Here is a 15845-nt window from a genome sequence, read left to right on the forward strand (position 1 = left end):
GACAAATGCTAAACAGAGTCAATGCAAGAGCTGATACTGGGAAAGGAGAGATGTATGAACAAGTGAGAAAAAAACAGGCAGGGCAAATAGTACAGCAGCAGAACTGCTGAATCAAACAAGCCATCTGAGCTACAGCTGCAGACAAGAACAAGGAGTTGGCACAACCCTAAAGCGACTACGGCTGGTGGAGCACCCTGTGCCAGAGCAACCTGGTAGGAAACAAGCAGCAGCAAAAGAAAAGGATCTGCAACACACTGACTTCCATCTCCTGCTCCACCCATCATCCCATTGAACAGACTGTAATGTGGAGCAAATGGACTGGAGAGCAAGAAGTGAGGAGGAGAGGTGTCTGAAGGGCAGGCGAGGTTGGCTTGTTTAAGTGTTTGCTTTTATTTTTCAACACCACAATCAGTCACCAGGTCACACAGACTTGTGGCTACTCAGGTTCATCAAGTGATCCTGAATCTCACAGTGACTGCTTATAATGGGAGGGACTTCATTCCACCCCCACATCCCTCCACATACAGGGGATCAGGTACTTGAAGGACTCCCTGACTTCCAGCTGTGTTTTGGGAGACATCAGCACAAACTCAGCCAACATGGACGTGGAGCCTGGAACAATTCACATCATCCACTGTCCCTGTTCAAATAGGCAGTTCAGAATTACAACGGTGGTACGCATGAGGCAATGTTTAAATACCTAAGAAAAGGGAATGGTGGGTATTATTGGGAACAGAAAACAGACTGAAATCAGAAAAGGGAAGTGGGAGCTAAAGTTACCATGGCTAAAATATTTTGTAAGGTGGCAGCAGAAAGAAATCCTGAAGAAATTAGAGTTCTTTGTGATGGTAAAAATAGTTGCATTTGCAAACTGCATTTTATATATTGCCAGGATGCAAACAGACATCCTGTTAAACCTTCAATCTGTTAAAAATGGATGTTCAGAGTCTACCGTGTGTAATCTAACACAGCAAACAAATGCACATCAGTTACTGAAAGTCCTAGAAAAAGCATCTATTTTTCCAGCCCACAAAATCAAGTTGGTACTTCTCAATATAAACAAAAAAACATATGGTACTCACAGACAACCACAGACAGGAAAGCATACAAATTATTAATATCTGGCCAGAACACATCTTAGTAAGTGAAAGAAACAAAGATAACAAGCCAAGGACTGGCATAATCCATAGTTCTTAGGTCAACTTCCTTCACTTGGTAGAGGCTAAACAAATTAAAAGAAAGTACATGGCCAAACACCAGGACAACTTCAAAGGGGTTCTCCCAGTCTCAAACTTCTACAACCTATTATCCTGTTGTACACGACAATACCTCATGACAATGTTTGCCAAAACCCCCCTGCCTATCTAACCTTATTTGTTTGACAGCTTCCAATTGAGTCATTGCTGTACAGTAGGTAAGACCTTGCCAAACTCTCAGGAGATGCTTGATTGGGTGTAATTGGCACTGAGAGAATTAATGAGGATTTCTGGTTTGGGTTATGACTTTTGTGAGAGAAGACTTAAAGTGCCTGGGGTTTGCCAGCCTTTTCCAATTGTTCTTCTTAGGCAAGTTCTGAAGTGTGTAGGTGCTGCTGCTCAAACAACAAGCAACACTTTTTTGTCAGGCCACACAACATCTAGATGACACTAAGCAATGTTGGACATGAGGATCAAGAAGACTTATCTATACAAAGCACACAGTCATGAAAAGAACGATGCACAAAACTATACAAGTACCACCAGCTTCCTCAGAATGCTCAGTCAGAAGATGTGTGCTAAGGAAAGCATACAAAGCTTTAAAAAGTCTGCTGCAAGAGAATTTGTGCCAGGCATTTTGCCAAAGGATAGATCATTAATGGTTTTGATGATCTCCCCTTAGAGAGGGGGCTGCCAAGACAAATCCTCTTAGTTATACTAGAAAGGTTAAGTGAGGTCAAAAAGTCCCACCTCTCCCCAGCTGTGGACACTTCACTAGTTTGATAATTTTGATAAAGAAATAAATGAATGCTTTAGGTGTTTACATTTAATTAATTTGATGCCAGCAGAGTTTCTAATAACCAGTATTATACTTGGGTTTGTGTCTGCTTTGATTAGCTCTCTTAACGGCCGACCAGCTCTGTCACCCCACTGGAACAATCTATTTTGCGCAAGTCGAGGCCATTTGAGACCTCTGGGCTATGTGTAGGCTGACAGCACGGCTGGCCACTTGCAGCTCCTCCAGCAAGACAGCAAAAATAAAGGGGACACCAGATGTACCTGAATCTCCAGGCAGTTTTCTGTCTCCCTTTAGGTTAAGGTAGACACGAGAGCCTGTTTATTTTCTTCTGAAGGCATAAGAAATAGCTGTGCTTGGTAACACACGTTGAAAGCCACAGACACAGTGGACAATACCTCAAGGATATTATTTACCTTCCAAAGCAAGAGTGTCTAAACATTCACCTGCTCCCTAAACACTTCTATGCACAGGAGGCAAAAATTAATCTCCTTTCAAGAATAATACTTCTCCACTTGATCTTCATGGCAACAAAGGCAAAAGTGAAAAGCAATGGTGTAACAACATTTAGTATCCCATCAAAATAATTTGCCACTAGTACAAAGACCTATTCATTCAAACACATTCTTCACATTGCAATGTTCTCGTTTCAATTATTTTGAGATTAAGTTTCTTTGCTTTACTAACTTAATAGAAAACCCGTAGAAGAAACACATCCAGAAAACTTTCAAAATTTCTGAACAGATTAAAACACACAATAACATTAACTGAAAGGTCAACAAAGGTCTCAAAGAACCAGCAATGAAGAGTGTATCAAGAGTCTGCAATGATCCTGGATAATTTTGGTATTATCTTACAGAAGTCTCTCTTTGAAAATATTTTCTATTCTCACTACCACTACATGGTAAACCAACAGACTACAGATATAATGGATGCAATATAACACAACACAGCAGTTCCAGATCTATTAACCTAGCATTAAAAAATTACTAAATTATTAAGGGCCTACTTCTCCAAGGTCCCACAAGCTCTTAATACATCACCATAACTAAAAGCAGGTAGTCATAGTGAAGTTTTCCTTTTTAATGAGGGTTTTTGGGTCTGCTGCAGTCAGACTGCTCAAGAGTTATGATCATACCACCTGCAGTAGTAACTTTCCTAAAATAAACAAATGAGGTACAAAACTCCTCCTCCAGAAAAAAACAAAAACAAACAAAGCAAGTTGCCTGACCAAAAGCCTGAAAAAACACCCAAGCAGATTGCTTTTTAGAAAGGATCACTGCCTGCCCCATAACATCTATAAGAAAAGACAATAATGGAATATCTGGACAACTATTGGAGTTTGTTACTAATAGGTTATATTGATTCTGGTTATGTTTTGTCATTTTGACTTGCTTTCCCATACACACATTTTTTTTTAAGTTGTGCTCACTGTTCTCATTATGAAGAAAACACATTTCCACTGAAAAGAGAATTCTCTTTCATGCATCAAACACACTTTCTGAAATAAATAAAGCATCCTGGCAAACGCCTGAGAAAGCACAGTATAATGAAGTACTGAGAAAATAATGGTTTGAAGTTAAAAAGAGTTTATTTACACAAAGTTAAAATGATCACATTTTTCTAATATGATAATTGTTATATTTCCAAGTTAATTTACATCTTTGCATCAGTTTACTCCATTAAATATTCATTATACCAGCCACACTTACTGATGCTTTGCTAGCTTCTTTCTTCATGTACCTCTTCCAAGCACAGAAGAACGCACCAAAAATAGTTACTCGTGCTATGGATCAGGCATCTTCAGGCTGCTGGTTGCAAATGGGCCTTCCAAAGGTAATGTCCTTCTGGATCTTGTCAATTATTAGCACTAGTCAGGTGATCTCCATTGCCCAATGGCAGTGACAAATAGATATTTAAAGCAATTAAAACAGACAACACTCACAGCGATTTGCTAAAGCACAAAACAAGCATACCCAATACCTCTGTTAGGTTGTTCCTTTAATTCCTATGGCAGCTTCCTCTGCCTTTCTCATGAAGGTTGTGGTCCTACCAACTATTATCTCAGAACAAGAATCCTAAGGGGAGACTACACAGATTTATATAATTGCTGGAAACTCAGCTTTGTTGCAAGTGGTTTTGACTGTTTTTGTAACACATTATTACAATTGGAAGTAGAGTGGCACTGAGCAGTACTGATTTTGACATTTTAAAAAGGCAATTTTAACCCAACTTGCTCTTGAAAAATTTTCTAAATACATGCATTGTGACTCAGTAAATACTCTGAATATTAGATTGGTATTTGTACATAATTAGAGTAAGGCTTAAAATGTGTTACAGAACCATACTTCCAAATAAAAACAAGAAATTAACTTTGAGAGAGAGACAGGAACATATTGACCCTATTTTTAGATGAGCAGGTAAGACCTGTAATTAAAGCCTGATCTTTGACTAAGAAAACATCTGTTTTCTTCACTATGTAATTAGTAAAATTAATGAATTCCAATCCATCCAAACAAATGATTTTTTTAACTCTGAAATCAATCACTTTAAAGCCCAAGATACTTTCAGTTACACAAATTTGCCAATATGTGATACTGTAGATCAAGTTCAAATTAAGAATTTATTTTTGTCATGGTTATGTTTGAAACATTTTTGAACCCTCTCCTTCAGTTGACATTTATAGTATAAACAAACACATTTCTGCCTTAAGAAGTTTGAGAGAGCTACACCCGAGATTAACCTTCTCAGACATAATTCTTGTTGGGAAACTGACTAAGATCACATTTTTTAACTGGATCAGAACAGGAAATATGATTATTGAGAGATTTTAAAAAAGTAAGACTATCCCTCTCTGACACCTTTTATTATATACAGAGCAGGAAACTGCTGAACAGTGAACACAATTTCACGACTCAGATTAGAAGATCAATCATTAGAGAAAGTGATGGAAAATTTCTTCTAAAATATTTTTTAGAAAAGAGCTTCTAAGAAGGTGATATGGCAGATGAGTCCATCTGAAGAGGTTAGCACTGGATAATTAGACACATCACAAATAATGAGACACATACAGCATGCTTGAGTGATTGGCAGTACTATCATTGTATTGCTGCTATAAAGGGACAACAAAAGGAGGTTCTGTCATACCCTCTTGGGTCACCACTAGGTTTTAATTCACAGGGGTAATTCTGATTGCCCATATTAAAAATCTTTGACCAAAACCTATGTATCTGTTCATCTGCTGTAACTGTTACAATCTTCCTCTTTGACTCAGGTAGATGTGCAGGAGAAAACCAGGTAACAATCTCATAAGTACTTGTTTTATGAATCTGGCCCTCAGTCAAGAAGTTGCAGTGAAAAGTCTTTTAATCACCTTCTGATCAGAATTTAGTGGATTGTATCTAAGTTCAAGGGTATTAAAATGTGCAAAGGAGACTATGAAAAAATGGCTAGGTTATAGATTTTAACTTCTTAACTAGAAAATTGACTCAAAATAGATTTTCTAATTTACAATGAATCAAAAGAAAAAACATCAGACCATAGCAAAAGTGGCACAAATGTATCAAAAAGCAAATGAATAAACATTTGAAAAGATTTATTATTAGAAATTGTAATAAATTTTGGAAAGATGAATCGATTTTAGTTAAGAGGTATAACTGACAATTTATTGGGCGGGAAGATGCATTATTTTCCAATTGTTATCCACCTACAGTAAAACTGATTTGTGTCCTATTGTATTTTATGGAAAAGGAGAGAGCAACTTTCAGTGATTTAGATTAAATGTATTAATCATAACCAGACACTGTGAACTATATATCTACTATTAAAGAAGATTTTTGACATTTAATTCTGTAGCAATATTTTGGCTCTGTACCACTCTTCCTAAATCCAATTCCTGCTACAGTTGGCAGATTTCTCCCTTTTAATTTTATGGGGCTTAAAGTAGCATTTAACCACCCATGCGGTAAATAATGCAGGATTAGAAATATTTAGTGTTTTGTTTCCCTTTGAAGAGTACCAATCCATCAACCCCCAAATATTTTTAAAACATTTTCCACATTCTACTAATATTTAATATAACATTCACTAAAACATCCTATGTAAATGAAGTTGTTTTCCCGAAACAAAAAGCCCCATGTTAAACCTGAAAGAGAACATGTATATGCATCCCTGATATAGGGGAATTAATATTAAAAAGATATCGGTTTGCATACATAAAAAACTTAAATAAACTCTTCAGAGTTTCTAACTTTTTAACAATCACATCATATATAATATTTATTCTCAATAATCTGACAAAATACAGTTAAAGTTCTGTCTGTTCTTCTGAACAAGGCATAACAATGTACTTTAAAATATTTATGCCCCCTCTCTCCCCTTGTTTATATGCAGTCATTTCCTATCTCTTGCTTAAGTGCTATATTATTACTATATGGGGAAAGCAAGCTTAGAGTCACTTCTGAGAGGCAACGTTCCTAAAGTTCTTTTAGCTAGGCCTACACTAACAATTAGATTCCAGATTTTTAAGAAACACAAACAAAAGAGAAACAACAAAATCTGAATTGCCATATACACAGGCTTCCTTTTTCACAGTGTAACAGCATGGAGGAAAACTGGAGAAAGGTTTTACCCCAGTTTGACCATATTCTATACAAAATAAAAACACAACCTACTGTAGACCTATTGTATCTATTTGTTAAGGTCTTAGTAAAATTAGGCTTTAAAACTAAGTAGTCCAACAGGAAGAGGCCAGGGAGAAAGGGAAACAGGATGCATTGTATCTAATGCTCTTTAAAGTGAATTTCACAGGTGTTTATAGCTGGACAGTTGCAATAGAGTACTCCTATCAGCTAGCACTAAGAAAAAATGACTGCCTAAATAAACAGTTTTTACTTCTCTGAAATGAGGACAACTTTCCTCCTTGACCTTTAAAACCATAGTCTAATAGTTCTGAATGCAGGTCTTAAAATCAGCTGCCAAATGAGGGACTATCTAAAGTTAGTAGTGAGAAAAGGAAAAACCATCTACAGCAAAAATGTGATCAGAAGCAAGTAAGAGTTTGGTGAGTCAAATTGCAGAGTGGAACAGATTTTGAGCAGCTATCAAAACTGTTGGACAGGAAGGGTTCACTTAATTATTTACAATGGTTACACTCTACTTTGAAAAGAATTTAAAAAAGCAGCTGCTCTGTTCCAGCTGAAGGGACAGTAATTAATAGGCAAGGACCAATACAGCACTCTTGAACCACTCCAGATGGAAGTGTTGATGTTAATAAACTTTTTCTTATTGTCCTCTTTACTCCTATATATGATATGTATTTTGGTAACTGGACAAATGGTTTAAGTACACACAAAACAAAGATCATTATGCTTTTGAAAACACCATACCAGCATTTTATGTAGGGGTTTCCCAAAACATCAAGAGACCACTAAACAGAGGAGCTTCGACTCACCTCACAACTCACAGCCTTATTAATTTACTGATTATCTTCAGGGAATGATCTTTCCATTCTAGGATTGCTTATTACCATTTATTTTAAGTTAGCTCTGCCGTCTCTGATACTGGATAAACAAGTTTAAGCAAGCCCTTACTTCTAGGAGATCTTCAAATTAAATGAGTTGCAGAAACACATTAAACAAAACTTACATTTCTGTAAAGAAAAGCTTCTGCATTCAGTCACGTGCTTACTTGCTGTAAATACCACTATCAGATAACTGCCAGATAACTGTTAGAAGAGACAGTTCCTGAGAAGTTTTGAGTATCCTTTTTCTTTCCTAAATTACACTGTCAATATGTACATTTGATTTTTTTATATCAAGAACTGAAACAGTGGCAAACAAATAATTTTCCAGCTAAGTCGTAAGTTAGGCTACAACTGTGGTTTGCTTCACCCCTTATGACTGTATTTAACAGGCTAAAGAAAACTGTCTTTGAATCTAACTAAAGTCACAGCAATCGGATAATGACAAAAGAGTACCTCTCCATCCCCGTATTCTCTCTCATATTAGAAAAGAAGCAAAATAATTTTCTTTGCCGATTCAACTTCAACACAACACATCATGTATGTTTACTACTTTATTTTCTGTTCTCTCTTTTGAAGTAATCTGATCTATGCATTTCTGTGATGAATTACTGGAGAGAACACTGAACATCCACTTTAATTCACTATTTTTACAGCTACCTCTAACTGTGCGTACAAGCCATATGAACTCAGATTGCATATGTACAAAACCCTCAACATTTTAAGTTGGACTTTTTATTTTTGCTTTTGTTATAAATCAAACAAGATTAAAGTATGTTAATTCTCCATCAATGCCTTATAGTAATGATTTGAAAAATAAGCTACTAAATTATATTGATCACTTTTCACACGAGAACTTTTTCAATATGTATTACATAAAGTAATGCTAGAACAGAATGAGAGAAAACAAACGAGTGCACCTGACTATAAACAGGGAATCTGTCTATGAATGTACCTAGAAGGTGACGCAATAGGTCTGTGTAAGAGATAGGCAGAGAATTCCTATCAGAATCAAATTGCCAGTTTTCCCTGTAAGATGGCCACCATAGGAAATGCACCAGAAAAAACAGAGGGACTATTTTCAGCTTGTTCTATCAGTAGCCCTCATTCTCCCACATCACCTATTTAAGGTAGAAAGACAGAAGTTTCCTATGGAGTGAAAAACCTGCTTATGTGAATGAGTTATATGGTTTAAGTTAGCAAGAAACTTTCAACTGTTTAGGAGCTGTACCAGAACTTGTACTTGCTTTCAGTGAAAAAATGCTAAACAACACGCTGGCTGAAATCACTGTCACGATTTACTTGACATTTATGATGTTATTACAGCATAAATGAGATGTTGCCCATAAGGAAAGCCACAGTAGCCACCCAAGTGTTCCTTCCCTATTACACGTGTTTCTGTCTATTTTCAGTAGTAAGTGATCAACTCCCCTGCCAAGCTCAATGCAAGGAAATATGACTCCTAAGTTGACTCTGGATAGAAGATGCTGTTCTACCATTAATTCTTCAAAACACTATTGAGGCATTAAGAAATTTCTAGAAGAGACATAATGGAGCGAAATTTTTGCAGAAAAGATATTAAGGGCAATAATATTTAAATTTTTTCCATTAGAATTGCATTAGAACATAAAACACTGAAGAATCAACAGGGACTTAGGAACAGAATATAAGCAAATTCCAAATGTCTGCAGAAGAAACATTTCATGCAGCTGTGCACTAAAAAGTGGGATTTCTTTTGATAACCAGCAGAACACAAGAGGAATAACTATATTGACTCATATTTTGAGGTCAGAGGTTTTTAAAATCGTTATTATATGTAAAAACTGCTGTAAAACTGCATTAAATCTGTTTTCAAGACAGACACACGGAAAAAATGAGAGGGATATCATGATGTTATTTGTCCTCATTTAAAATCAACTTAAGTGAAATTGTAGATGACTATCATTTGACTGGTTGGGTTGAGGTGAATTACAAGGTATCTGCTTAGACTAACAGTTCATAGCATGTGTCACCATGAATAAACAACAAAATGCATTTAGAAAAATAAGCAGCACATTTGGCATTTCTAAGACTAGTGCTGGAGGGCAACTATTTTGCTGAAGTGGGATGCTGGTTTTGACACTGTACTTTAAAGTCCAAGAAGAGGCTAAGTCACCACATTCACTTCAGCCAGACAGAAGTTAATCTTTTATATTCTAAGGGTATGTTTTGATCGTCACAGCAGGTATACATCAAGAAAAACCACTGTGAGCTTTGCAGCACAGAATCTCTCTCTTAGTCATTACACCTACAAGATACCTCCATTTTGCTGATAAAGTACAATTTTTATCTCTACAAGCTGTTAATGGCCTGGTGCATTCAAACTATTTTTATCTTGATAGCCACAGATTTTTTAAGAATGAAACTAGGACTCAATTCAAGACTCTACACTCTAATTTACAAGTTAAGTGGTATAGAAGAAAGAATAAAACTCACATATGCTCATCTTCACCACTTAGTGCCTATTACAAAGTATTACAAACCAGCTGAGGATTTGTCTGGCTATTTTAATTATGGCAGCGGGGTTTTACACTTACATAATGGAACCAATAACAAAATAACTTGGACTTCTTGAAATCTAAACATCTGTTATTTGAGTTACTTGTAACTCCTATATGGCTAATGAACTCCAGCTTCAAATGAGACAGGAATGCTGTTATATTCTTTGTGCCTGTTAACTAATTTGATGACCAAGTATTTTCATTAGACAATTTCAGGTGACACAAAGTCACTGTCAGTTAAAGCAAACATAGGTTGTAAGGTAGACTTTATTGAACCATTCAGATCTCAACAATTATTGGTAGAAATCAAAACCCTTCATAACAATGACATCTATACTGACAAACCCAATTTATTAATTATAATGCTCTGCCTTGAACAATCACAACACAAACCAACTGTGCCTTATGTACAGGTACCACCATTGGTACTACTAGTGATGAGAACCACTGACCTACCACGAAACATTATACAGTTAAATTATGATTCTTTTGATGACTAAGTATGGTAAAACCTCATATGAAAGTCACTAAGCAACTTTACTCTTCCATCAGGTGCTTATCATGGCAAGTGGAAATTATATTAGGCTTGCATCAATATAAGTAAATGCTTTAGCAAAAATGCATTTGAAAACTAATTTGTGGAAAAGAGAAGTTCTTACTAAGCAAAATACATAGGGAGGATTAAAAGGTGTAAGAACAGTTCCTGCAAAAATGTGTAGATAAATGTAGTTGAGAACATCACAGATACTTCAAAATGATCCCCAATATTTACATTTTATTTTTGAAACCTACATTGGTTATAATGGGGCTTTGAAATCCAACTGAAGCTTCTTTTTTCCCCTTTTGTTCTTTGAAGAAACCTCAAGGTTCATTAGTTCCCAGCCTCCTGTGAAAGGACGGGATACCTTCCACTACAGGTGGAACTGCTGTTTTCTCATAAAACAAAGCCATTTCAATGTGATCAAGATTTAAAGTCTAGAATTGTGCCACTTGACTCTCTCCTCAGGAAAATTGTAGCATTTCTGCCAATAGTAAACGAACATTGGAAGAATCAAAGGTGGGGCTTAAATTGTCCTCACAGCAGCATCTCTGCTAATAACCTGAATTTTTCTGCCTAAAAAAACATAACTACAAGAAGTACATGAGTGCAGGAAACCACCCACTTTCAAGGAAGTTTTATTCCTTTACTTACCAAGTTAACTAAAAAGAGGATTAAAAAAGCATGACATATTCACTACATTTTGCATAAGCAGATATCAATTTAAGACAATTACAAACAAGAAAAAAAAAGTAAAAGCACACTGAGAAATGGTTTAAATAACTAAAAATATCTTTGATGACAGGAAATGGTAACAAAACTCTCATTACAAAAAAACATTAAAAAATCTTCTATACTTCTATTCACTTAAAGGAAAATTCATTTGCAGTTTTAGCAGTGTAAGGTTTCAAAATGTCACCACAGGTATGTTCTTTCTGGCACCTCAATGATACTGACTTGTTTTACCTGGCTGTATACTACTCATCCAATATAAAAAAATTCTCCACAACACCAAGTACACTTTAACTTGAGAAGCAGTGTTTTTCCAAAAGTTGCAGTGCATCCATGAAGAGGCTTCTGACCAATATTGTAAAAACAATGCCCAAATTGCTCCTTACGAAAACATTCATTGAATCTATAGCAAGGTTTATCTATTAACATTTCACTCAGTTTCCAAAATATTTTGACAAGAAAAAAGCTCCTGAAAATATCTGGCTGTGAGAAAGAACCTAGAGGCAGAAAAGTTTGATTTGCTTTTACATTTTGAAACAATTTGAAAAAGCAGGAGTGCTCAATGCATCTTTCCTCATGTCAATAGATCTGTCAACAATTTTTTTTGAGAAAAGCTCTTTTATCTCTGAACTTTTGAAAAAGAGTCACAAGATTTGACAGATATCCAGACATCGTCAGATATCAGGTATTGGAAATGTAGCTTTCATTCTTTAAGCACATTTTGAATAATTAGAACTATGGATAGTCAAGCTCAATAGTACAGCTGTGCAAAAAATAAATCAATCTAGATGAGAGCAAAACTTAATACAGGCTGTCTTTAATGTAACGAAACCAAATTTCAATGACATAAAGGTGATAGATGAAAAAACTGGCAGTCAAAAGGAACCATCATTTTTATTGGTTAAGTTTTTTGCACTTTAGTCCAGTGAAATTACCTACCAGCTTCCAGCCAGACATGGGGCAAAAGGCAAGCAGAGAAGACATGTAAGAATTCTCAAACAAAACGTTACAATGTGTCTCCCTGTCTCAAGAAAGAAACTATCTAGAAATACACAAGGAACAGCTAAGACAGCAGCACTGATGTTTAAAACCTTCACTTATTTGTACAAAGGAGTTGTGAACAAAAGTGAAATTTTCAGTCATTGAGTACTAAGTTGGGCAAACATTCTGAAGGAAAAAAACAGTCATGCTCTATTTTCACTATTAACTCTTATTTTCTTTAATTAAAGCTTTGTGCTCTCTCCAGTAATCCAACTGAGAAAAGCAGGAAAGCCTTAATCATTAATTAGTTAATCAGTTCAGTTAGTATTCTACATCAGATAAATGAACCTTCACGGTTCCAATGCATTCAAAAGATTTCGGTTTTTATTCTAAGAAATACTGAAGTTTCACATGCAATTTGCTGGAGAGAACAGAGATATAGTACTAGATAAGTGACATGCAAGTATATAAACACACATAGAAAAAGACTGGAAGAAAAAAGCATTGCTTTAAGAAATCAGTGTTCCATTCATAGAACACTTTTAAAAAACTGTAGAATTTTTGCCTATGCCTAACACAAAACAATGGAGGGGTTGGGATTAGTCAATCAGGTCATGTGTAACTGCATAATTAAACAAAAAAAAGTAAGATTTCATGCAATATACCTTATTAAAACTCGTATGGTATGAAAGTACATGTATCATGTTTCTCATTTTAACTACAAAGCTACTATTATCCACATGATGTGGTATTAGAAAAAACACATTTCTTTTCAAATAAAGTTTAGTTACAAATGATGCAGCCACAAAAAAAAAGCAATGAAGACATGAAAAGCCAGGATTATAATTGTGAACCAAAACATATGCCTGACAAACTATTTAATTACACATTCCATGAAAAAAGTGTCTATCTTATGGAACTGGACAATAGAAAGGATATAAGCCTTTTTCATTTTTTCCTTTTCTAGCTCAGATTTTTCAGTTGTCATCGCTGTATGACAATTCATTCAACCTGCACATTGGATTAGGCAAGGATTTCCAAAGATTTGCGTGTTAGCTAGTATTTATTTCTCACTTTCTTGTCCAGCATTGTAGGATCATTAAAAAAGTGTTTTGACTCAAAGGCCTTGACAAAAAAAGAGCCATGAGTTTGGCCAAACTAAGCAACTGATCAATGAAACACAGGAAGAGCACCTGGACAGAATCTAAGTGCCAGCCATGGTTATTTCAAATTAAAGTTCACTAAGTGGTCCATGAAGAGCAGCCTTCTTTGAGCCTCAGCTCCCACTGTGGTGTGAAAATAACATAAGCTGGCAGTTTCCCTGGTTTACAGCAAGTAATACTCATACTCTTAGCCTGACCTTTCTCTTACAAGAAAACAGTCAGGCTTAAACACTTTCTGAAAGGGGATGACGATATATCAAGGTATTATCATAGCTATTCATTCTCTTTTCCCTAAACCTTTAACCTCTTTGAGGCTTCACCAGCTGCTATAATTGTGAACCTTCAGCCAAACTTTACAAAGAAGTTTAAGCACACATTGACTGTATGCAAAGGGCTAACTATACATCCACATTCCCCAGACACAAAACACAGGTCCTTAGAATTAACACAAAATACAATGTGTGTCTTCCAGGTAGTGTATCTCAGTAGGAAACTCCCTTTTTTCACTTTGTCTTCCTTTGAAGCCTGTGAAAAGCAGTGATACAGACATCAGACACCTCACCATTAAAAAGAATTCTCGCCACAAATCTGTTCAGTAAGTTGAGTCTGCAGTGTTCTTTCCTCAGGATATTAATCTTTCTAAAAGCATTCTTGCTCTTCTTCGCTGTTACCATCTAATAGCAGTAATTACTTCTTGTTCTGTGTTATCAGATGTCACAGGTATTAAATGACTTTTTTTTATCATTGGATTGAAGTATCTAAGGAAGATTTTCTTTAAGAAGCAATCACTGACAAAAGGAAGCACAAGAGCTCTGGTTTATATAGGTACATTTGCAAAGACAGATGCAGCAGATGTACCCACAAACATAAACAGTCATTAAGGAGGTCAGAAAACTGCAGCTGCCGAGCTAAGTTCACATCCATTCTATATATGCACTCCTGCCTAAACACAGTAACTTAGAGGCTACATGCACATGCCAACCCTCTACATTATGTAAATGATACATTTAATAACTGAAGGTAACAGAATTATCAGTCTTTAGCAGATCAGCTTGGATTTTTGTTATAAAGGGAACTACAATACCATCTTTATATATGGGAGATCATGACTAGAAGACAAAATGGGCTCCTAAGGACTATCCAGAAGCATAGCAGAAAATAAACATTAGGATTTTTTATTATATATATGCATTGACAGTGTATCTTCATCAATTGAAATTTAATCACCTTTTTACAATTTAGAGGAAAAGGCAGGTTTTGGGGTAGTTAAGCCATGTATCATCAATACCATGAAGCCAACCTATCAGTTATAATAGCTCCTATAAAATACCAGAGTGAAATTGCAATAAGCCCAGAAAATGGGCTACAAATCCCAGATATGTTCAAGCAAGCATTGAACCAAAAATAAAAATAGGTAGATAGGAAACTAGAACTAGAGAGCATTCATCTAATTCACGACCACTAACACAGAGATCACAGGCCAAGGTTTTAAAGCATCTTATTCAGTTCCAAATGGCAATTACTGGACAGAGACTTCAATTATAAAAACCTTTACTCTTCAAATAGTTAAATTTCTAGAAGTTTCTTTTTATTTTCTCAGCATGTAATAACTATTACATTGCTCAGAAGTACCTTATGTTGTTTAGGCAAACTAAAATTTGGAAACATTTAGTACTCTCAAATAATAAAGAGCATTCATGTTTAAGTATTTATTGTCCTGGTCCATGTTTATTACTCCTGATAAAAAATCATCCACATTTTCTTCCTCTTCCAAACACTACCCTGAGAAAAAGGAATAGACTGTGCTAAAATTAATATATTTGAACGTTTTAATTCAAAACCTCTCTTCTCACACCCTCCTCCAAAGAAAAAAAATCCTAAGAATTAATTAGAAACTTATTTTCAAAAAAAGCTATGGCAAAATACAATTACTGGATTGTACAAAAATGCAAGGACAGTTGAAATTTTTTTCCTTCACTTATAAACGTTGTTCCTAGAGCTGAAGGCACTAAAAAAACCTCAAATATCTCATTCGTAGTTAGAGCCTTAGAATAGGTTCAGTCCAAAGAAATGTGTGAGGTTTGTGACAGGTGCATCACTAACTTGCTCAAAAGTTTTTGTGTATATCCTTTTCCTTTGACCACACAGATGTCAACCAAACAAAAGAGAATAAGGTCACATTTTTCAAAGCAGAATTTTCAAAGAAAAAATGCAAAATAGATCCAATTTGTACCACAATGCATCCCAGACATTTTCTATTATCAGTAAAAACTTTGGTTTTATTTTGATTTCAAAAAAAGAGAACTATGTTTTCATATAGACATAAAATATATACTGAAAATGTTAAACACAGACACACCTGCAATGAAAACCTTTTC

The 15845-nt window shown here is 35.5% G+C and overlaps 1 protein-coding gene across 2 annotated transcripts in view; it reads right to left on the bottom strand.

The window, feature by feature from the left end:
• The window catches only part of GPATCH2 (G-patch domain containing 2), a 127531-nt gene that overhangs the window by 86925 nt on the left and 24761 nt on the right, over positions 1–15845 (bottom strand). Inside the window, exon 6 of one of the 2 annotated variants that reach the window (XM_071578920.1) lies at positions 12146–13992. The exons of the other annotated variant lie outside the window; for it this stretch is intronic. Within the exon in view, the coding sequence (XP_071435021.1) occupies positions 13810–13992 (183 nt within the window). The 3' untranslated portion in view covers positions 12146–13809. Of the gene's footprint in view, positions 1–12145; positions 13993–15845 lie in introns of those variants that run through there. 2 annotated transcript variants of the gene reach the window in all.

This window comes from Pithys albifrons, chromosome 2 (genome assembly GCF_047495875.1).
Source record: "Pithys albifrons albifrons isolate INPA30051 chromosome 2, PitAlb_v1, whole genome shotgun sequence".
In the NCBI taxonomy this organism is placed as follows: domain Eukaryota; kingdom Metazoa; phylum Chordata; class Aves; order Passeriformes; family Thamnophilidae; genus Pithys; species Pithys albifrons.